At 34.6% G+C, this 25,577-nt stretch overlaps 1 protein-coding gene across 7 annotated transcripts in view; it reads right to left on the bottom strand.

Moving 5' to 3' along the window:
* Positions 1–252: 252 nt before the first annotated feature.
* The window catches only part of LOC138305501 (organic cation transporter protein-like), a 59,317-nt gene continuing 33,992 nt past the window's right edge, over positions 253–25,577 (bottom strand). For all 7 annotated transcript variants that reach the window (XM_069245767.1, XM_069245787.1, XM_069245773.1 and 4 more), the window contains 10 exons: positions 23,951–24,297; positions 22,606–22,855; positions 21,770–21,873; positions 15,324–15,478; positions 9,459–9,627; positions 6,615–6,842; positions 5,935–6,161; positions 3,405–3,586; positions 2,194–2,339; positions 253–515 (listed from right to left, as the gene is read on the bottom strand). In XM_069245767.1, coding sequence (XP_069101868.1) covers positions 422–515; positions 2,194–2,339; positions 3,405–3,586; positions 5,935–6,161; positions 6,615–6,842; positions 9,459–9,627; positions 15,324–15,478; positions 21,770–21,873; positions 22,606–22,855; positions 23,951–24,093 — 1,698 coding nt within the window. In that variant the 5' untranslated portion in view covers positions 24,094–24,297 and the 3' untranslated portion in view covers positions 253–421. The remainder of the gene's footprint in view (positions 516–2,193; positions 2,340–3,404; positions 3,587–5,934; positions 6,162–6,614; positions 6,843–9,458; positions 9,628–15,323; positions 15,479–21,769; positions 21,874–22,605; positions 22,856–23,950; positions 24,298–25,577) is intronic.

The following is a 25,577-nucleotide window of genomic DNA, read 5'->3' as shown; positions in this document are numbered from 1 at the left end:
TGTCCTGTTATACGTTTTCCTGGTGTGTCCTGTTATACGTTTTCCTGGTGTGTCCTGTTATACGTTTTCCTGGTGTGTCCTGTTATACGTTTTCCTGGTGTGTCCTGTTATACGTTTTCCTGGTGTGTCCTGTTATACGTTTTCCTGGTGTACGTTTTCCTGGTGTGTCCTGTTACACGTTTTCCTGGTGTGTCCTGTTACACGTTTTCCTGGTGTGTCCTGTTATACGTTTTCCTGGTGTGTCCTGTTACACGTTTTCCTGGTGTGTCCTGTTATACGTTTTCCTGGTGTGTCCTGTTACACGTTTTCCTGGTGTGTCCTGTTATACGTTTTCCTGGTGTGTCCTGTTATACGTTTTCCTGGTGTATCCTGTTATACGTTTTCCTAGTGTGTCCTCTTATAAGGTTTCCTTGTATGTCTGTTAAACCTTTTCCTGGTGTGTCTGGTATCTATTTATCAAAGGCTTGGTCGTGTTTATTTCAACGTCCGTTATGTCTGGTTTCGACTTACGTGGTCTGCAATACACAAAGGGACATATTAGTCAGAAACATGCAATAATGCAAACCAACATATATAAATCGATCAGTTTTATATCTCATTAATATTGCGGATAATAGAAAAGACGACGTTGTCGTTTTGGGAATTTTATCTAATTTTACTACTAGTTTACGTCCACCGTATATTGAATCCCCTGTCTGCTCCTACCATGCGAGTTGTATGACAGCTGTAGAAAATGTGACGGGTGTCATTTACGTAATCTGTAGAAATAATGTTTCTACACCAGTAACAACAAGTGTACTTGGTCACACATGTAGATATGTGCATCCGCTTTTGCAAGGACATAGATATTTATATATTTACGTATGTCCCTTTATAGTAAATGGGAGAGGAGTTGCGTTCAGCGAAACCGCAATGGTGTATATATACAAACCCAGTGTCAGACCGGACTACTTCTAGTCCACGTTTCGATTAGATGTTATGTCATATGATCATCTAAATAGACTTACTAAATTTACGTTTTACCTTTACTCAGTTTTGCTTTGATTTCATGTTAAGACGTTTACGGTCTTACAGGGGACTCAACACTGATCCTTGGATAATATTATGTTCGTCAGTATAGACAGATAGGAGTGGAAATTTTACAATGAAATTTAAACAAGGTTTCTTTGTCATAAGTTCACGGATTTCAAAATAACCATAAAAAGTTGTTATTAGATCCAACTTAAATATGTAGTTGACATGAAAGCGCTATGTGTTCAAGCATTGTTACGGTAATAAACAACAAAATAAATCACTGGTATGGACTACAGCCTTTCCCCAAGAATCCCCAAGAAATTGTAGTTTACATCCATACGGGACATCTGATCTGAGAGCTTTGTGTGACAACGCTTAAGTTGTGTAAATGCAAACAAATCACGAACAGATTCCCAGAAGAAAACATTATCCGAAACTTTATTATCAGCTTTCACACCATGCAAATACTTGTCTATCCTCCATCAAGGGAACGAAAGTTGTGGCTATAAAGACTGATACATCTTTGAAATACATCCAGCAGCTCGGGATGATTTCAAACTCTGTTATCAACATCAATATCTTGCACTAAGTAACTGTCCCCAGTTGAAATTCAAATATGGCGGCGTGCTCTACTTCGAGCTGCATCACTACTCTGATAGCGATACTCAATCCTACTGCCATGATTATTCCATTGTTTTTAAAATAGACATTATTGATATATGATCAAATTTTGAAACTGACAAAACATAAATGTATTATTAAACGGCAGCTACAATGTACATCAAACAGAGTTATATCTTCAGTCATCCTGACTACCGTAGCTACCCAACTTAGCAAGCAACACCGTTTTAAATTTCACGAAGAACATGCAAAAAAGACAAAATATGTAAATATATGGATTGAACCATGTTTAAATAGGGTTAAAGGTGATTTTAACACAATTGGATACATACACGCGTTTCATTGAATATGTATGTATCCACTTGTGTTCACGGCATCTTTAACGCAATCAAAACACTGTTCAATCCCTAATTGAATTTTGTACCATTACATTCTCTAAATGTAGCCAAAGACAATAATAAATCGCTAATAACTCCTACTAATTCATCTTTCAGTAATAGTAATATGTTACGTTACTCGTCCTTAAAACCTAATGCATTCTACCGAGATATGACTTACTTCGGTATAGAGTCTTCTATAGTCTCTGGTAGGTTTTCCCGTAATGTCTCTGGCAGACTGAATGCCAGTAGACCGGATACGATAGCACCTAGACCGAACACTACCATTGGGAGGGCGCGACCGAGGTCTCCATTCACACTCTCCACCTACAAATATAAATGTCGTTCCTTTCATCCGATATCGTATAATACACCGATATCGAATTACACACAACTGTACGCACCAATGACATGGTATTGGAAACAAATTAGAAAGATACTCATAATGAAAATAAAAATATGTGTTAAATAATAATTTGGTATATAACTTCTCTGTGTATTGTTCAGATATGTACTACAGTGAGACCCAGTCGCATCGACCACATGTTATCACAGGGTACCTCCCTCAAGACACTCAAAATCTTTAGTGCCTATTTTAAAACACATATAGAGTCATATAGCGTTGTTTCCTAAAGACAAAAAACATAATATAAAGATAAAAGTCAGTAGTGCTTTTGGAAAATCACTACATTGTATGTATGGTTGAACCCTTTTTGGCCCCCACCCCCTCCCGCTTCCCCCCCTAATTATATCACTCTTTAAATTAGTGTTTAGAAATGATAGTTGTGCATTTGAAATCTTAAGTTCAATTTTAAAAGGCAGTTTTTATTTTCTTATTTTTCCCGTTCTAGTTCTGAATCGTCCAAAGTATGCTTACATTAAGTGAATTTTACGATATGGTCTTTTTAGGTTTTCCATCAATAAACACAAAAGAGTACTATCTTCATCAAACATCTTAAAGCTATATGATTTATAGATGAACAATTCTCAATCCATTGTATCAGGGATTAAGTCTTCATTTCATAATTCAACAAGCCACTCAACAATTAAGTGACAGGTTTGAATATTGACGGATTTAAAGAGTCAAAAAGAGCACAAAGTTATTTAAATACCAAGTATGCATTTATTGACAATATACTCCAAAATTCATTTGGCATCGTGAAATAAATGGTCTTTGGGATATAGAAGTTTAAATATTCACTGATATTGTTTACATTTTGAATCAATCACAATGTTTATTGAGGCTATTAAAATAAATGTTTGCTTCTTTGGTATTATTTCTTTTTTAATCCATAAAAGTACATGCAAACCGAGAGAAGAAGAAGCCCCAGAGAGATTGTTGTTTAGACGGTCAGCTACGATGTAGTAAACGCAGTAACATAATCTACTCACGAGATCAACAATATAAGGCGACAACATCCCGCCGACTCTGGCACAGAACGAAGCTGCTCCCATCGCAGAGTTCCGGATCACAGTCGGAAACAACTCCGCTGAAAATAGCAACACCGTAGCAAACGCTGCCGAGGCCCCGACTTTGCCTGTCGTCGCTAACAAAATAGCGATCCATTGTGTCTCTGAATTGGAAAATAACATAATGCAGAGTGACGGGAATGAAAATTATATCAATCACATTGTTTGGCTAGCATGCGATGGTTCCGTCTGAAGTCATGGACGCGACTGCAATCTTCGTGACAGACTAAATGGATAGTCCTTTTCTCCAATTATAGCTTCCACAAGAGACTTTACATTGTTCCAAAATAATACCAGTGTCAGATAGCTCTTAGACCAAATACATTATCACATTGCCAATTGTATCGCAATTTCATTCCAAAAAGTATCGTCCATGACTTTTAAAGTCTTCACTCAACATCCTTCTATTTCCATGTGGACATAAGTAAAGTAATATTTACGAAATGCGTAAATTTTAAACTGTTTTCCATTATTTCTCCGAAAAGTAATTGAATTCTAATACAGCACGTATGTTGTTTTTATCACATAATCCGCATGATATACAGTGATTTCGCCCATGTTATATTTTTGCATATGGCACTAAAGTGATATAGCATGAAACGATTTTTCTTTGGTTGTGCCGGGCAGTAAATCCAATGTGACGTCATGACTGAAAGGATAATGTTACGTCAAGTAAAATGACGTGACGTCCGGATGTCAAGGATGGAGGGTCAAAACGATTTTTGCTGCAGTTTTTGGCGTTGAAATTCTTTTTTATTGAAAGTTGCAGTAGTTATGCGATAAAAATTTTATTCCTTGGGGTGTTAAAGTTGTATTTCTGGTAATTTTCACTGTAACGATATATTGCTTAAACATTTGATATTTGAACATGCACATGTAACTTATTGATTAAGCTCCCCAAAAGAATATGTCGGCCTATAAGAGCGCCGAAATCTAGTGATCATATATTCCTGGTTTTGAATACAGCGCCTTCAATCACCGCCATGTTCAGTACCTTCGGCTTTTGTCGGCATTCCGAATCGTACCGCGTGACTTGTGTCCACACGTCCTGCACGTGGTGATCCAGGTAACTAGCGTAAGCGCACATGTGTTTGTTTACGTTTTCCTTCTGGCTAATATGAGCAAATCGTGCTGGTATATGTCCACAGAGCGAGTATTTGAAACATCTAATTCACACATTGCCGTAATTCAATATTGTGTGTATTAAATATTGTAATGTGCAAGCATTATTTTCTTTGTAGATCCAGTCTGCTAAGGTCGACCGCATGTTTTGTTTATGAAAAAAAATTGTTGACATTTGGTTTCACAACTCTCGTGTTACTTCGAGATTGTCGCGACGATGTTCGGAAGAGTTCGGAATGATTCGGCATCTTTCGAGCTTATTTTCGACGTGTACACGTTAAAAAGATTTTTTACTTCTATAATTAAAAATACTTCCAGTGCTGCAACTTTATAAAAAGTGGTAAAAGTAGAAAGTTTAAACCTCGGACAGACGGGGAAAAATGTGTATAACACTTAAACAGTTTTTGCTATGACAAAAAGAGCGAAAGTGATAGACCATACAACTTTAAGAAATTCCGGGAGACTCACGGAGAATCCAGGAGGGTTGACAGATATGTAAAAAATTTACTGAAAGTTGTATTCATTACCTATGAATATATAAATAAGATTTGTAAAATTAACAAAAAAATCGAAGACTTGTTTCATAAAAATATTATATGAAATGACCACTTATATGTATGACTACTCTTAGCGCAAGTATGTAGTTAGGCTTATTGAAGAACCGCAAAGAACGAAAATACGCGAGGCCATTGATAGGTAAAACTCCGTATGCCAGCGTATAGACCAGAGGTTGGGCAGATGTTGACGTAAGTTATTCTACTACAATTAGGACGAAACCGAAAAGCAAAAGATGACCCGTTTTAGGAATTTCTAGTTTCAGAAAAAGATTATGATGAGTGTAGTATTGACGGAAAGCTAATAACGTTTGCGATCCAACATAACAGACCCGCTACCTTTCCGAAATGGCTTTTTATTTTTTAAAAGGGAATGTAAAGCGACAGCAATAATTTTGTAGAGTCGCAAAATTATTAGTTTACCGTTAATACAACACTTATCGTCACATAAAGAACAAATTTAGAATCAAATGTTTAAGTCTTATATTTCCCGTAGTCGTCCTATTCATCGCATATTAGTTGACTTTCACTGCGGCAGACGACAAAACAGCTTAATATTGATAAGAAGCATAACGAGTCATTCAATTAAGATATGATCGTGATCGCAACTTGCCTACCACCAATAGCAGTTGGCGCGTTGAAGGTTTGCAAATGAAGAAAGAAGATGACAAAACACACAAAAGAGAAGAAATACCAGCAAAGCTATAGCTATATGTAGAGACACTAGGGAAATACGACAGGAAAAGGTATGTGTTACTTGTATCTAATCTACCCACCTGGTGATCCGTAGATCACAGGGAACACTGTACATATACAGAACACTCCAGCACTGACCACGGAGACGATGTAGACGGGTCTCCGGCCAAAGCGGTCGAGGACAAAGAGGAGGCTGAGAAACCCAACTAACTCGGCCAAACTGATGAAAAAAAAGTTCAGGAATATGTTCCCGCTGATGTTTCCAACATTGATGCTCAGACCATAGAACACCATACTGCAAACCGTCCTGTAAGAAAATACATTGTTGTAGTTAAATGTGTATGCAGTGTATTGTTTATATGTTTACAGTCGCTAGTCACTACCATTAAACAATAAGTTAGTCCAATACATATCTATCACACTAATAATTGGCATACTCAATACGACGTCACTATAATCGACACGACATGGAATCCTTAACTTATTACTGTCGAAATGGATGTACCCTCTTATTTTCCTTTACGTACGCAGATCAACATGAAGGTGCTCATACAGCGGAAAACATTTTTCACATTACAAACAAATATTTTTATTCTGCATAATAAAAACTATATCTAACCTACACAAAATGGTTTACGTGGGCACTTAATAGTTTGTTTTCCGCATTACGTAAGAAAACATTTTTGTCCTACATGATAAAATATTTTGTGCCGCCGTAGTATATTGCATTCGCCTGGAACAACAGAAAATTAATATTTACCAATTGAGAAAAATTATCAACGACCGTATGGCCATGGCTTTAGTTGAGAAGAGTTTAAAGACGGGGAAACATGATGAATCTGCTGGAGTTGTCTGCTCCTCTCTACCTTTCTGAAGTATCGTACTGGGTATATGGACCTTATTTACACGTGCGGCCCTCTCTATAATATCCATGGCCTCATCTGTCCGACCTTTGATGATCAGCCATCGCACGGACTCGGGCATTATCCTACAAGTAAATATTTCACATATTAATCATATAAAAGCATCACATACTATATTATTATGTACATAAGCTAACGCTAGTTTAAAATGAAAATCCTTACTGGAGAATTATATTTGATAACAAATTGAGTTCATGTTTACAAAATTCAATTAAATTGACTAACTGTATTTTTAATGGCGTTTATACATATTTTCACAAAGAGAACGATTCTTGTTATTTTCTTTTCTTCCAATAAGCGTTTGTCTTTGTATAAAATTGCATATGTCATTGTTGATAAGGTTTTTTGTCGTGAACAGAAGAATTCCACAAAAATCGTTCTTAGTAATGTAATCTTGGACTTAGTTCCTGTATGTTATAGAGACATAACGTAACACAAAAGAATATCACTGACTGTTTACTCAGCGAGTAATACAGAGTAGTGTGTGGCTATCCTAACGTTATGTCTCTGTAACATAGACAATCGAACCAGTTCATCCTTAATTATTACAACTACTGAGATACAAAGGAGTATATCCCCTACCTTAAATTGGGTAGCTACAAAGGATGGTGTGCACAAAATTGAAGTATGATTTATGGGAAAAAAATCTCACAGAATTATCTTTCAGAGATCAACATGTATTCATTGTTGTCGACATCAAATATATGTGTGTAGACATTGCATTCAGAATGCTGATTTGAAATATAGATAAGAAATACAAATTTTGTGAAGCGAAATTGGTTTTTACAAAAATAATCTTGTCTAGACATCAATAAAGACTCTTACGATGTTATTGTGAATATTGTGACAGAAAATGGTCACAAAGGTGAAAAAAAAATAAACAAAAGATTCAATTCCGTTTAACAATCGTCTGTTGTCCTTTACAAACTTTTCCAATAAATATGTGATTAGATTACAAGTTAAGATGAAATATTTGCTTATTTGCAAACCCAAGTGAAAAAATTCAATCATGAGACGAAATCACCTTTGGTTACAAACTTCTTTTATGAAAATGAAAAATATCATTTGAACAACCGAAAGCTATTTCTGTATTTCAACAATATGGTTTTGGTATTGAAATACATTTCTGATAAAAACAAATTCTCGACTGCACTAATTGTGATATTCTGACATATTTCAATTTTGTGCACACCGAATTAAAGTGTGTTTTTGGAAAATTTGCATTTTCAGAATATCTCTTAATTACTTAGTAATTACGTAGTCAAAGTTGATAGTACTCATATTAACCTCGCGAAGGAATAGACTTTGGTTTTCAAAAAGGTACAGAAGTTTGCAATTATGTAAAAAAAGATTTTTTTTCTGTTATCAAATTTGAAATATTTTTGTCAAAGAAAAGGTATTTCGAGACAGCTGCGGTGTCATTGCTAAATCGAACGCTCAAGTTTGTACTCTTGCGCCTATAAATCATATCACCCACTTAGTTGATGGAATGCATTTTGTATCAAAAGTCGACAAACCTAGTTTAACGTTCACGTGATGTAAGCCTTTTGATAAATCTATTGATCGAAAGAGTTGGTTTATTGTTCATGAACTAGGGTTTGTGTTTCTCGATATTTCATTCAAAATGCTAAATCCAAAAGAGATCTTAAATCGAGTTCTTAAAGATGCTCCACCGCTGACAGAGCATAAATGATATTCATTATTTGAACAAAAATTGATGTTTAATCGTGTATATATTTGTCTTATTAACACACAAAAAAAATACACAAAATTATTTATTTTGCCTTTGGTACATGAGCAATCAGTACTTCATTAAGTTTTGTAACTGAAGAAAAATACTAAATCGTCTGTTCTTGGTTTTGATAGTGAAAAAAAACATTTGTCGGAGGTGGAGCATCACTAAGAAACATTCTTTCGTGAACAGGTAGTGCACAAAGCGAGATAACTCTAAAGTGTTACTGGAGAAATTCTTATTAATACGTACAGTGAATTTTGTCATCGTTTTGTAATTAACCCGTGTTTACTACACATGTATTCGACATTACTGGTTGTACCATTTACAATGGGAAAATCGTCTTAGTTTCATATTCGCTTTTTTGGGAATGTATGGAAGGACCAAAATTAAATACACCATCGGAAACCTCCACTTACGACCGCAGGCTGATTGCATAGGTAACCAAAATGATGTAAATGGCTTTTGTTATCAATCAGTGACTTACACAAACTGACATACCGTATTACGTGTAAGTAAGAAGTTGAATTCCAGAATTAAACTGATGTAGCGGAATAACTGTTGAAAGCGGTATTTATCTGGCCTGAAAATAGTAGACTGGCCACCAGACCTTACGTTAGTGATCAGAATTTTCTCAGCAAACTGTTTTACTAGATTATCTCCCCTAGTTTGAAACAGAATCAGATTCTAAATTTTAGTGATTTTTTTTTTCAATATTCTAGAGACTGGTGGCCAGTATAGAAAACAGTGTCTGGGTGAATTTCGAGATGACAAAATTCCACTGTGTTTCAATTTTAGGTACGTAGATATAAATTGTATTATTAATGACAAAATAGTTACATGAGAGTTAACTGAAAGTGTAATAAACAGAAAATAGCACACACATTTGTATATATAGATTTATACAAATTAATAAGGAAAATACAAATATGACTGTGTTGCGAATTACCATATATATGATAAAAACAAGACCGGTGGTATAGAAACAACAAGATTGAGATATTTCCAATCTCGAATGAGGTAGGCGAGCAAGGCCAGCAACATGGTCCCACTGGCCCAAAACAGCTCAATCACAATGCCTGCCCACATTCTCTTGCTGGGGCCTACAAACTCCAACCCTGTTCAAAAATAAACATGACGTAACTACACTCTCAATTACATCATCATAGCTTTTAACTTATATAGCAGTGTTTTTATGTATATTCATTAAGTATTTTTTTAAAGTAAAACAGTTTCATACATCAGTGGAAACAAACTATATTGAAAGTATTTACATATTTTCTTTGTGTCAAACATAGCTTCAGACAACCGATTTATCAATAGAAAAATGTACTCTTTATTTGTAAGTGAGCATTTATTTTCGAACCATGAACCTGTCCTAATTAAGATAGACATAAGTACATACAGATATTGGATATATAGAGTGTAAAACACCAATAGTTTTACATCATTCTTTATTTTGTGGATCTGCTGCCATCCGCTATAAAGGGGAGTTAACTTTATTATTACTGTATGTTTTATCAATGACTTAACATAATACATTATTTAATACCATGCAGCTTTATTATAGACTTAAAGTATGGGGTTAAGGGATATAGCAAGTTTCTGGTTTCCCGAGATTTATCTATTTCCCGAGACGGAGCCTGGCGTGATCGTATATACTCTAAAGATGGGAAATAATAACTTAAAACCAAACATTATATAAGGTTTCGAGTTAAAGACTACTTCAATAAGGTATGAATCCTGTATTTCAATCTATCTCTAAAACAAATTACATCAGTACAGTACACTTGGTTCTCATTGTAAGTCGCATTGCCAAGTGGTAGATTATGATCATCTGCCTCGTACTAATGAATTTTCTCTGTTATGTTGATGGTATTTGTTAATGTTGATTGTTCATGTATAATGTTGTATGTTCAGGTATAATGTTGTATGTTCATGTATAATGCTGTATGTTCATGTATAATGTTGTATGTTCATGTATAATGTTGTATGTTCAGGTATAATGTTGTATGTTCAGGTATAATGTTGTATGTTTATGTATAATGTTGTATGTTCAGGTATAATGTTGTATGTTCATGTATAATGTTGTATGTTTATGTATAATGTTGTATGTTCGTGTATAATGTTGTATGTTCGTGTATAATGTTGTATGTTCGTGTATAATGTTGTATGTTCGTGTATAATGTTGTGATATGTTCGTGTATAATGTTGTATGTTCGTGTATAATGTTGTATGTTTATGTATAATGTTGTATATTCATGTATAATGTTGTATGTTCATATATAATGTTGTATGTTTATGTATAATGTTGTATGTTCAGGTATAATGTTGTATGTTCATGTATAATGTTGTATGTTTATGTATAATGTTGTATGTTCATGTATAATGTTGTATGTTCATGTATAATGTTGTATGTTTATGTATAATGTTGTATGTTCAGTATAATGTTGTATGTTCGTGTATAATGTTGTATGTTCGTGTATAATGTTGTATGTTCGTGTATAATGTTGTATGTTCAGGTATAATGTTGTATGTTTGTGTATAATGTTGTATAATCATGTATAATGTTGTATGTTCAGTATAATGTTGTATGTTCATGTATAATGTTGTATGTTTATGTATAATGTTGTATGTTCATGTATAATGTTGTATGTTCGTGTATAATGTTGTATGTTCGTGTATAATGTTGTATGTTCGTGTATAATGTTGTATGTTCAGGTATAATGTTGTATGTTTATGTATAATGTTGTATATTCATGTATAATGTTGTATGTTCAGTATAATGTTGTATGTTCATGTATAATGTTGTATGTTCATGTATAATGTTGTATGTTTATGTATAATGTTGTATGTTCAGGTATAATGTTGTATGTTCATGTATGTTGAATGTTCGTGTATAATGTTGTATGTTTATGTATAATGTTGTATGTTCAGGTATAATGTTGTATGTTCAAGTATAATGTTGTATGTTCATGTATGTTGAATGTTCGTGTATAATGTTGTATGTTTATGTATAATGTTGTATGTTCAGGTACAATGTTGTATGTTCAGGTATAATGTTGTATGTTCAGGTATAATGTTGTATGTTCATGTATAATGTTGTATGTTCAGGTATAATGTTGTATGTTCAGGTATAATGTTGTATGTTCATTTGCAATGTTGTATGTTCAGGTATAATGTTGTATGTTCAGGTATAATGTTGTATGTTCAGGTATAATGTTGTATGTTCATGTATATTGTTGTATGTTCAGGTATAACGTTTTATGTTTATGTATAATGTTGTATGTTTATGTATAATGTTGTATGTTCATGTATAATGTTGTATGTTCAGGTATAATGTTGTATGTTCATGTATAATGTTGTATGTTCAGGTATAATGTTGTATGTTTATGTATGTTGTATGTTCATGTATGTTGTGTGTTCAGGTATAATGTTGTATGTTCATGTATGTTGTGTGTTCAGGTATAATGTTGTATGTTCATTTACAATGTTGTATGTTCATGTATAATGTTGTATGTTCAGGTATAATGTTGTATGTTCAGGTATAATGTTGTATGTTCAGGTATAATGTTGTATGTTCATTTACAATGTTGTATTGTTCATATATAATTCATAACAATGTGCACGAAACAACCTTTTCGTTTAAATCTATTATACCTTGCAGCTCAATGTCCATATTTTGAATGACACCATTTATCGATGAACATTAACTTTGTTATTACGGTGTGTCTGCGTGTTTAAACTTATTTATTTTTGGATCGTAAAAAATGTCTCTTAAGTTTCATTAAACTAAATTTTAAGCAAAATTATTCTAGCAGACGACTAGCATAAAATAGAACGATCGATTTAATTTGGTGTTATAATAAGCATGGACTAATTATCACGGGGGAAAACGCCTATCCTCAATGTGTAGGCAATGCAAAAGTTTTATGTAATCCTGATTTAGTGTGTTATGAAATAGGAAAATGTCATGTTACTGGGTGCTACTTGTTACTTGTATGGTCTCATTATCTGTCAAATCTACAACCAGCCATATACTTATATTCTGCGAAATTGTAATACCTGGCGTCATGATATACATGATACCACGTACTGAGCAGGTCAAAAGCCCAAATTGAGGACAACAGGAACCTGTATGTAACAGAACCATAAGTGGTCTAGTAAAAGATAGGATGAATGAGTTCAATGAAGGTAATGTGATTGCTCTATATAAGACTATTAAAGTACTACCACAATGTCATTTATATGCAAAGTCGAATGCCTTGGGAGGTAGAAAATGTTAAAACGATTCCACAAGTGAAACTACATTAAGGTTCGTGTGTACAGGGTCATTTAAAGCTTAATCTTTTTAAGTACCAAATGATGCGAAAAGATATTCGTTTTCATATGTCTTGGGACGATAATATCTATTGGTAATGCATTTTTTAAAAGTCACACTGAATGGATATATTTAGAATAGACAGCTATTGTTGTATGGAAAGCAAGCTGATTTTATTATAAACTCTTGCCTCTTCAAAAAAAATAATTATGAGGTGGAGTTTTAGCCAGGAGTTGTAGCATTATAAAATTAAGAATATTATGATTTTCCAAGAACATGCCAGCATCATAAGACAATTATTTGAATGCATGAACTTTTGAAAGGCGTCTGTATACGAACAATATAGCTTTGCTTTCTGTTACTCTCGCTATGATCTTGAATTTGTCAAAGATGCATTAATATTCTAGTAATAAATTGTCATATTAGTATTTGACCCACATACACCATATAATTTAAAAAATGGTACTGGACAAAAAGGAAAAACACATTTGTATTTTGATTGTAATCCGATTTCATGTTGGTGTAATGTTATTTAAAATTGACAATAACGATATTTCAACGAAATAAAAAGAAATATGTAACTTTATACTACGCGGATTATATAAATACATGGCACTTGACATTAACAGGAAATAACCCTAAAGGTTAGTTTTTAACAAGCCAGCACGAAGCGTGTCGATTGCGGACCAGCCAAGTCAACATGATTATTTAAAAAGGAAATAAACGTATGAAAGCGGGAGCTACAGAGCTCACGTGTAAATGTGAAATATTCAATCAGGTGTCGATTCCAAGACCAATGTATAGCAGCATATATTTGCAATATAGTTTTATTTAGGAGCAAAGACACCTCGAACACCTGTATTATTTCTTTCCGAACAATTTTAGGGATAAAACTTGTGATACTTTTTATATTTATTACCATCATAATGTATGTATAATCACAGGTAGAGGAAATGAAAAGCTGTCGATTTTATACGTGTCACAGTAAATGTGTGCTACGGGGCTCATTGTTCACCAACTCAACACCTAATTGAATAACCTTTACGAGTTATAAAGCTCCCACTTTTTATCACATTATATAAACATTGAGCAGCATATATTAATCAAAATTGTCAGACAATAGGAACACTTTAACAAGTTATAATAAATAATGTAACAGAGCTATGTGTGATTATGCTCTCCAATACCTAAAATCATACGTGGTTTATATCACAACACGTCACATATGCCATAAAACAGAACATACACTATAGATGAAAATGAGACTACCGCTTTGATATGCTGTTGGCTGGAAATTTCCGGACAACAACACATCAAAGCGGTATTCTCACCAGACATAAAATGCATGTGACTTAAATGCATTTCAATCGAGCTAATCAAGGTAGTGTTGTTATCAATCAGTTATACTGATAGGATATGAGTACTAAGTTTTATATCCGAAGTGATCATTTCATGTGGATGTCGCCATCATGGAAAATTTCAAACGTTTGTATTAAAAGGTGTCGTGCCATTTCAGCTCATATGGTACCCAATGGTCCTGCAAAGGTACAGGGGGAAATTTCTATTCTAAAGTATGGGAGAAAACTTAATCAGTTACAGGCATACAAAGAAGATATGGATGTTTCAATCTTGTGAAAGGTTTTGTCTTGTCAGCAATCAGCAATATATCATATCTACTTGATAGACTAATGTAAAATTAAAATTCTAACAATGGAGTATCACCAAAAAATATATCCAACCTGAGAGATACTATGACAAGCCAAATTAACATTTATTAAAGGAGCAAGGTCTGTTCCGTATTTCATCGAATTATATCTTATATTATATGAAGATATCTTATATCCATATATGCTATAAAAGATATCAGATATAGATATATTTCATAGTATATAACAGATCTTATCTGTGATATAAGATATATGATATAGTATTAATATATCATTTATAGTATGAGATATCTTATAAAACATTTCTTTCACTTTCTTTATAAGATATCTCATATATATGGATTGAAATTTACGATCGACATAACTCCTTCAGTACATGTCATGTTGGCTTGTCATAAGAGACTGATATGTTCTCTCAGGCTGGACATCAATATGTTATTCTATAATCATTCACCCCCTTTGGAATAAGACAGGCGTATTCAATGTCATTGGGTGAGATGTTCCAAGTTGTCAAACCTAGTGTTTGTCAACTTAAAAGTCTCAAGGAAGGGATACTGTATTACATGAAATATCCATGGGTATTATATCTCATTAATTTCATTAACACAGAAACCAGCGCTTTTATATTCGTGGATGTCCAATAGCAATCACAACAACAGCGACAATTTCTACTCATCGAATATTTATATTATGTAATACCTATGAATTATATTAATTTATTATGTAAAATAAGACATATTGAGTATGACTAAAAGTAAGATCATTTTATATAACGTTCATGATGATTAAATCTGGGATAAGAAAATGAAAACTTAAATGTACTTACCCATCACAAAGCCGATACCGAGAAGGCCACCTACGGAAACACCCGATAGGAACCGACAGACCACGAACATCTCGAAGCTTGTAACAAAACTGCCACTGATGTTTGGGATGATGTAGAGCACCACACTGAGGATCATGGCTGGTTTACGTCCGAGGCTGACAACACAAGAACGGCTCATCGTCACATGTTCACACTTTTATTTCATGTTTTTTATCTGTTTTTATGATTATTGTTATTACTTAAGCTAGGTTTAGACGATTATTTGATGAAACAACCAGCTAAATGGGGTGAACCGACAACTAGAATAACAGAATTCTGAAAGGCTAATATGTGTGCATTATTATCTAACTTATAGGGTTTACTGTATAGATAAGAAACACCCCTGTACGTTAATGTTGATACTAGTTTCGCCACTTTAAAAATCATTTTTCTATACATGTATAATTTGTTATATCATTGTTTGATTTCTTGTAATTCACGTTTTTGTTTTTATGTCGACCCATGAGAGATGAGCTATTGGCTCAATATGGGTCATCGGCGTTCAAATAAAGTTATTATTATTATTATTAAAAATGTACCCAGGTTATTGACAGATGTCACTGACCGTTTGTAAGTAAAACAGAATAACCTATTGCAGCAAATATCTTAGCTTCGCTATGATACAGAAAGTTATTAAGTATACAGTATACATATAAAGTAATCTACCTACGTATACATTGTACATGGTTTTTGTATAGATACACAGACTTCAGGGGCGTAGGAAGCGGGGGGCAGGGGGGGCAACTGCCCCCCGTTCCCCAGGACATGTCTTTCCCCCCCCCCCCCCCATTTTCGCCGACTGAAATTTTCTAAAAATGTTTATTTGAAAGAAAAAAGGGTCCTCCTGCACATTTTTCGTACTTCAATCTAGAAAATTTTCCGCTGCGCGGCGTATTTCCTAAAACGTTCAAGCACATCATGTCAAACCTTAAATAGGCCTAGTCAAAATTCAATACACAGGATTTTATGTACGCTTTCGGGCGCTCGCAAAATCATCAAAATACATTGTAAAACTCATCTCAGCCATTCTAAATTACTATATTTTTTCCGGGGGTCACCCTCAGACACCTAAAACACTAAAATCTCGCGCCTTCGGCGCTCACACGCTAATCTGGCCAATTTGCGTATTCGTTAATATCCTTTTATAGCGACCCCACTGTCTATAAATGTGTACAAGGATTACATTTACTGATATATGAAAAATGTACATAAAACATATATGGTTGGGAGTTGAATTAATCTCCTCCTGTAGGTGCGGGGGGTGGTTACAAAAACGTATTGAGGACTTAGCCCCCCCTGGATAAGATCTTCATCTTCTGTACGCCTCTGGACTTGGGTTGTTCTGGAGAGTAAGGTCTGTACATGGTTTCTGTATGGATACACAGACTTGGGTTGTTCTGGAGAGTAAGGTCTGTACATGGTTTCTGTATGGATACACAGACTTGGGTTGTTTTGGAGAGTAAGATCTGTATACATGGTTTCTGTATGGATACACAGACTTGGGTTGTTTTGGAGAGTAAGATCTGTATACATGGTTTCTGTATGGATACGCCGACTTGGGTTGTTCTGGAGAATAAGGTCTGTACATGGTTTCTGTATGGATACACAGGCTTGGGTTGTTTTGGAGAGTAAGATTTGTACATATTTTCTGTATGGAAGTAAGATCTGTATACATGGTTTCTGTATTGATACACAGACTTGGGTTGTTTTGGAGAGTAAGATTTGAAAATATTTTCTGTATGGAAGTAAGATATGTATACATGGTTTCTGTATTGATACACAGACTTGGGTTGTTTTGGAGAGTAAGATCTGTACATATTTTCTGTATGGAAGTAAGGCTTGTATACATGGTTTTTGTATGGATACACAGACTTGGGTTGTTTTGGAGAGTAAGGTCTGGTACCAATTCCAGCCAACATCTGTTACTACATACAGCATCAAACACAGACTAATGTGTTTGAGGAGGTAATTGTTTTAATACTTCAATACATGTTTCAAGTGTGGAGTAATAAATTAATGATTGTTCCTGGGAACACATACATCAGAAGTGTTGATCGTTGTGTAGATTAACTTTGTCTGAACAGCGTGTCGCCCGAGCATCAAGTAGACTAATGGAAAACCAAAACAAATGTTTATTTCGTGTTGTGTTCATTTTATAACGCCAGTAAGTAACAAAAGGAAGCCACAGTTACACACACGCTGTTCACTCGAGAACGAATATTGAAGAAGAGGAGGCGACGTAAAATGTTACAAACGGATACGGCACCGGTGAATTATATCCGGAATACAATTAAATCGCCCTTGATATTTACTGGCGTAAATTTGCCACTTATAGTGTTGTTTTTTCACAGCGAAGATCCATTAGATTTTTACAAATTATATATCAATTTTAAGATATACAAACCACAACTTGGTGCAAATTAATTGTTTGGGTATTTTTATATCAACACAAATATCAAGTATCAATATGTGTTCTCTCAATTGGACAAAATTAAAATATAGAATAAATGTCGAAATTATCTTAATCCATTATGGTAAAATCCATGGTGGGCCCTCCAGGTAGCCATCATATACTTGGCCTCGTTTTGACTGATTAGAAATCGCCTTGTGTAGCATAACTCTGACCAAAAGGAAAAATGGGCTTACATTTAAACATGTCGTCTTTAAATCGATATTGATTTAAAATTATAATATTGAGGTTGTCTTTACTACAGTTATAATATATATATATGCTCATTTTACCTTTTTCAGTACAGATATTTTACCACCAATAAATAAATGTAAAACACTTTTTGCATGAACGATTTATTTTTATGTCGCCCACAGCGTCAAAATTAAGTTTTATATTTCCTGGTTGAGAATGAACTTTATAAGTGTATTGGCAAACGTAAGCACGAACTAGAGTTATAAAAGGACTTTTAAATAGCATCTGTATTTAACATTTGGCTCACATGAAAACTAACGAGGTTCAACTGATTGATAATATTCGACACATTTCACCTTTTTATGTTTTTTCACATCAAAGGTATGAATCAAATAGCATGCATTATACCAAAATCTATGTGTCTTATATATCAATTTATCAACATATTAATAGCCAATAGAGGGCGTACGGTTTGTCAAAGTTCTAAACTTCCTGTTTAAACGATTAATCAATAGGATATCTTTACGAGAGTCTGCCAAAAGGAAAGATTTGTAATATATAAACATGGTACTTAATTGATCATAGTGGATATTTCTAAAAATGAAAAGGATTTAAATCTAGTTTAAAGCATATTGAAAGGAATTTTGCTTAATATATTTGGCTCATGTTTCAATGCTATATACTTTTGTTAATTTAGACTTTACTAGACAGCGATATTCAAGTAAATTATTAAACTGTTTGAGGAGCAATCACTGTTTGATAGTACTGAATCGTCTCCGAGAAACAAAAAGTGGTCAGTAGCAAGTACTGAATTGTCTCCAAGAAACAAAACGTATACAGTAGCTAGTACTAGATTGTCTCCAAGAAACAAAACGTGGTCAGTAGCTAGTACTGAATTGTCTCCAAGAAACAAAACGTGGTCAGTAGCTAGTACTGGATTTTCTCCAAGAAACAAAACGTGGTCAGTAGATTGTACTGGCTTGTTTTTCAAGAAACAAGATGTGGTCAGTAGCAACTACTGGATTGTCGTCAGGAAACGTGGCCAGTAGCTATAACTGGCTTGTATGAAAGTCGTGAATTATTTTACAATCCTTTAGAGAATTGTGATTGACTAGTGGCGAAAAACCAAGGGATCAGTAGCTTTGATCAGTAGACTTTGGCTGACTACAAGTGCTGGTTGTAGAACATGGTCAATAGACTTTATTGTACTGTCTCAAACTTTGATGGTCAGTAGGCAGAGATGCTTTGGCTGTACAAGCTATGGGTCATGCCATATAACACATTCTGGTCATGCTATACCAACAAATTCATAGTAGGACAATATGCATGAACATGACAAAACCAAATTCCTAGTAGGACAATACGCACGATTATGGCAACACCAAATCCATATTAGGACAATACCCATGATCATGACAAAACCAAATTCATAGTAGGACAATACGCACGATCAGGACAACACCAATCCATAGTAGGACAATACGCACGATCAGGACAACACCAATCCATAGCAGGACAATACGCACGATCATGGCAACACCAAATCCATAGTAGGAAAATAAGCATGATCATGACAAAACCAAATTCATAGTTAGACAATACGCACGATCATAACAACATCAAATATATCGTAGGATATTAAGCACCATCAGAACAACACCAAATCAATAGTAGGACACTAACCAAGATTAGAAAACACCAAAGTCATCATAGGACACAAATCACGACCAGGACAACACCCAATCCATAGCAGGACAATAGGCACGACCAGGACAACACCCAATCCATAGCAGGACAATAGGCACGACCAGGACAACACCCAATCCATAGCAGGACAATAGGCACGACCAGGACAACACCCAATCCATAGCAGGACAATAGGCACGACCAGGACAACACCCAATCCATAGCAGGACAATAGGCACGACCAGGACAACACCCAATCCATAGCAGGACAATAGGCACGACCAGGACAACACCCAATCCATAGCAGGACAATAGGCACGACCAGGACAACACCCAATCCATAGCAGGACAATAGGCACGACCAGGACAACACCAATCCATACCAGGACAATAGGTACGACCAGGACAACACCAATCCATTGCAGGACAATAGGCACGACCAGGACAACACCCAATCCATAGCAGGACAATAGGCACGACCAGGACAACACCCAATCCATAGCAGGACAATAGGTACGACCAGGACAACACACAATCCATACCAGGACAATAGGCACGACCAGGACAACACCAATCCATAGCAGGACAATAGGCACGACCAGGACAACACCCAATCCATCGCAGGACAATAGGCACGACCAGGACAACACCCAATCCATAGCAGGACAATAGGCACGACCAGGACAACACCCAATCCATAGCAGGACAATAGGCACGACCAGGACAACACCAATCCATAGCAGGACAATAGGCACGACCAGGACAACACCAATCCATTGCAGGACAATAGGCACGACCAGGACAACACCCAATCCATAGCAGGACAATAGGCACGACCAGGACAACACCCAATCCATAGCAGGACAATAGGCACGACCAGGACAACACCCAATCCATAGCAGGACAATAGGCACGACCAGGACAACACCCAATCCATAGCAGGACAATAGGCACGACCAGGACAACACCAATCCATAGCAGGACAATAGGCACGACCAGGACAACACCAAATACATCGTAGATTAGGATAAGACCAAATTAAATACTTAAGTATTAGGTAACAATAAGTCCTCTTATGTGCGCTTACATGCACGCTAGGTCGCCTACATAAAGGAATCCCTTAATCTTTATTAGTTGTTACTTTCATTTTACGCTAACGATAGTTGGTTATTGATTCATATGCATTGCATATTTTGAGACAGTGAGCACGTTATTACGACTACAAGGAGTACGTAACACCACTACACCTCACATATATGTTTTATACACCTGCCATACCTGTTTTATGATATGTCCTATACACATGTATACCAGTTGTGACAGCTGCTTTAGATAAAATAGTGAATAAAATACAAACTGAATATCTATAGTCAATCATGTCCTTTCAGGTGATGCATGACAGCCATTATGAACAGCTGTCATAAAACCCATAGAAATGAAAATTGTGTATGTACCCTAAAGGTACCAAGGGGTAGATTTGAAAGAGAATATAAAAGATCATCTCAATTTTAAACTGCGTAGCATATCGTGAAGAACATTAAGAGTAAAGAAAGAAAACAATGAAGAAATAATCATTGCCACAAAATCGCGTTCAATACCAAATGTGACATTGAAGATACTCTAATGACAAGACCCATTTCACAAAAGTTAATGTTCTAAATATGTAAGTTATCAATCACTGCCAGATCACTACTATAAGGAATGATTAGTCCTGATATAACACATTAAATCTTAGGTTTAACATTATTGCATCACTTGACCATGTTTATTTTTAACAAGATTCACGTTCCATTTGTTATAGCTTTATTTAGATGATTCTACTCTAAAACAATCTGTCCAAGTGGTCGCTGGTTATTGGTATTATATCTTTACATAACCAGTGTGTGCGTACTATGTATTTGCATGTCTGAGTATCAGCATTATGCTAATAAACAAAAAATTGTTGCCGCGGCAATAAATTCAGATAAATTGCATCGTAAAGATGATAGGATCTCGGATGTTAGATTGCACTCTTATTTCACCATTACACTGAATGCATCAATGAATCAGGAAACAACAATGGGAATAGCATACTTACACATCAGCCATTATTCCAAGTAATAATGACCCGACTGTGAAACCGGCCATAAAGGACATTGTAGCGTGCACTATGTACTTCTTTCGCTGGCAGACAAGATTATCCTGAAAATTGTGTAAATAGGTTTCTTTGGAAGATTTAAAGATAAATATATTCCTAAAAAAATTATGGATCGAAGCTGCAAACTACACTAGGAGCACGAGGTAAATTGCGCAAAAGCGAAAAGTTTACGTACAATTTACCGACTGCTTCATTGAGTTTATCATCTCATATACTAAACAAAGTAAGATGTTATTCCTTATATTTACAACATTTTCTTTAAACAATTAAATCAACTAAAACGTCAGATACATCATTTACAGTGTGTTATTCATGTCAAATAGCAAAAAAATACCTTAAAAAAATAAAAATGTTTTGTTGTTTGTCTCCGATTATCTCGTACATGTGTTATTTGTAATCATTGACACGTGATTTTGTGGAATGTCAAAGGAAGTCCGACAATGTTTACAGGTATTCATACGAACCGAATCGGGTCACGTTCTGCACTTAAGTTATTGGGAAATAAACAGATGTGCCCCAGCATAGTTTATCGATACAGAAACAGTGGCAATTATAAATATTACTTAAATAAGTTGCAGTATATAGTCAAGTCAAATAGATATTTCTTAATAAGATCCAGTACTGTTCTTAATTGAAGTATTAAGTGGGTGACCTTATGGGGTCTTTACACTCGTATTTACTAAAGTATAATTGAGTACAGCAATAAACAAATACTTGTGTTATTAAGATTGAAACAAAAGCATAACTAAGCAGCTATGTATTGTTTGACAACTTACCTCAGTCGTAAATGTACTCTGGAAAATCGTCGTATCAAACACAAAAGAATGACATTTGTAGATAACGGTAGAATTGTATCCGTCCGAACTTGAGTTCAGTGGTATCCTGATATCACATTGAGAATATTTAGCTACCTTGTGCCCAAAGAGATCTTCTTCTTCTTGGTATGGAATGGTCATGTTGAGCAAGTTATGGTGCTGAATGTTTTGCACATGGAAAGTGTCATTTTCATAGAAAGGAATGCTACATCTGTAACAAAATAATCCAAAACTAGACAGACATCTAAATAAATGAATAATATCAAATCCATAGAGTCTCTATTTATACACTCGATAATATTTAGAGCCTACAATTGCAGACAAATAAAAACAAAGAAATTTTAATGTAAATTACTTGGTAAAAGCAATATTGAAACAGAATAAATATAGGAATTCAAGTTCAGATTTAAATATTGATGAGGCAGATATTGATATAGGTAGTGAATTGTAGCAAGCACTAATCCAATATTCCCTTGTAATCTTCGCACCAAAACTCTGCTGTTTTTTTGTAGAGCAAAGAGCCAGTCAGAGGCCTGTATTCTGACTTTTAGTGAGTTGGTAATGAACTTTTAACCGTTCTCTACCTTCGTTAGGAGGTCCCTATCTTTTATCCATTGATTGGAAAGTACTTAATATTGCATACAGCAACAATTGTAAATAATTATGAACCGTGGTATGAGGACGTGTATTAAATACTGTACAAATTATTACATTTCCACTGCACAAATAATTACATTTCCACTGTACAAATTATCACCTTTCCACTGTTCAAATTATTACATAAACACTGTACAAATTATTACACAAACACTGTACAAATTATTACATTTCCGCTGCACAAATTATTACGTTTCCACTGTACAAATATTACATTTCCACTGTACAAATTATTACATCTCCACCACATATGATTTCCCAACGTGGATCCTTGATCACTTAAAACCGATAGGTCACGAAAAGGTTCATTGACGCCTTAAAACCTACTCCCATTGCTTATTATTTGTAGTAAACATGTTTAATAAAATTTTGATCATGTGACATGTGAGCAATTTGAATTGAAACTATTGTGTTATGTTGTGAGTGCAGTTACAAAACAAAGTTGAAAATCCCCTTCAGCGATAATAAATATTATTTATACAATGGGGTAATGCATTTAATCGATTTTCCATGTAGGCAAATGTTATATGACTAAACAGTTGTAATTATGTAGGCATCTAATGATATACTACTTAGTTTATATACACGGTAACGAAATGCAGTTTTGTAAAAAAAAAAAAACTTCGTGTTGACTAAACGTTTAACTTACCTGTGTTCTGGCGTAAATAATATAAAGATAGATAAACAGGTTTGTATAGCACTGAAGATCTGGGGCACACATTGCATCAGATATACTCGTTTCTGGTAGGTGCCAAATTCACCCAGCACCTTGAAAATGTCGTCAAACGACATGATGCTCTCTACACTGCTCAACTGTCAATATTCACACACGTGACAAAACTATAGGAATAAGAATATCCAGACTGTCAATAAGTTCACTATAACCACGTGTCTAGCTTTCGTAATAATCTTTCCATTTTGTCCTCAAAGTATCACGATTGGACGGATGGTGGTAAGATTGCTATGAACCTCACTCCACTTCGTTTTTATCCTAACCTGCAAAAAATAATATTTAAATGAACGAAAAACGACATTTCATATAACGAAATAATTCTGAAGACTTCAATGTACTTTGTTAAAAGGTATTTTTATATGAAAGTCGTTTACAATTTAAAAAAAAAAACATTAGCTGTTCGAAAATGCATTTATTAACAATATATAATTCAATCTGGCTTGTAAAGAGCGTTTTCATTAACTTTAATATTTACAGTATCAGCTCATAATGGACAAAATGACGTTGGCAATTGGTGGAAACAACGACGTAATCATTCCATAGAAAATGTTAAAGAAATATTTATTTGTTTCTTTGTGTAATAGACATATCAGTGCACTTTCATCACATACATGTACACTAATATTATTATGTTGTATTTTGATAACATCATAACATAACACTCTGTTGAAGTTAATCATTAAACAATTCATTGTGACAAAATCTCTTATACTCATATAAATAGATAAATTGCAGCAACAATAACAAAATATAAATTAAAAATATTCCCATACATTTATGAGCATGGATATTTCGCTTGTTCTACTCGTAAACGAAAACCACATGCTACATGGCCATTTCAGTCCTCATAAAAATATTTTTCTTGTCGTATTCGTATGAATTAAGGCCTTAAGCATTAATTCCTTTTTGTTAACAATGCTCACATTTCATACAAGGCAATGATACCTTTGAGTGCTATAAAATTGTTAAAATACCATTTCACACGAGAATAAAGTGAAAGGGAGAGCTAAATTGCTCTGTAACCTCGTCTCATGAGGTCAGCAACAAAATTCTATATTAATTATTCAAACTTAAAAATAACGTTAAGTGTGCCATATTGTTCATATACACGAGTCAAGAAAAACCTTTAATATATTTTAGTTTGATTTTACAAGAACAAATAAAACATGAAATTATTTTTGGCAATACTGCCAAAAATCATTGACATCTACAGTGCAGTGAAATGAGTACATACGGACAGACCATGAAGCTAAATTGTTGTCTACAATTTCATTTCCCATTATTACAGTGTTATAAGCAATTGTAAAGTGATTTTTGTATGTAAGTGCCATCTAAACATATATAATGCATAAAACATGCCGTTTTACAGTGCATTACGCCTGTGTTCTAACTTACATTTATAATGCATCATATATATGCTTGTCTGTGTAATTTGAATGATTTTCACAGCTTTATTTATTAAACATCACGGCTTTTAATATATTAGGTTTGTATCGAAATATCCTTTTTAATAAACGTGTACTGTATTTGAAAACTGTTTATT

This window comes from Argopecten irradians, chromosome 1 (assembly GCF_041381155.1).
Source record: "Argopecten irradians isolate NY chromosome 1, Ai_NY, whole genome shotgun sequence".
NCBI classification, from domain to species: domain Eukaryota; kingdom Metazoa; phylum Mollusca; class Bivalvia; order Pectinida; family Pectinidae; genus Argopecten; species Argopecten irradians.
Note: the sequence above shows the minus strand (reverse complement) of the source record. Positions and strands in the feature narration are given on the sequence as shown.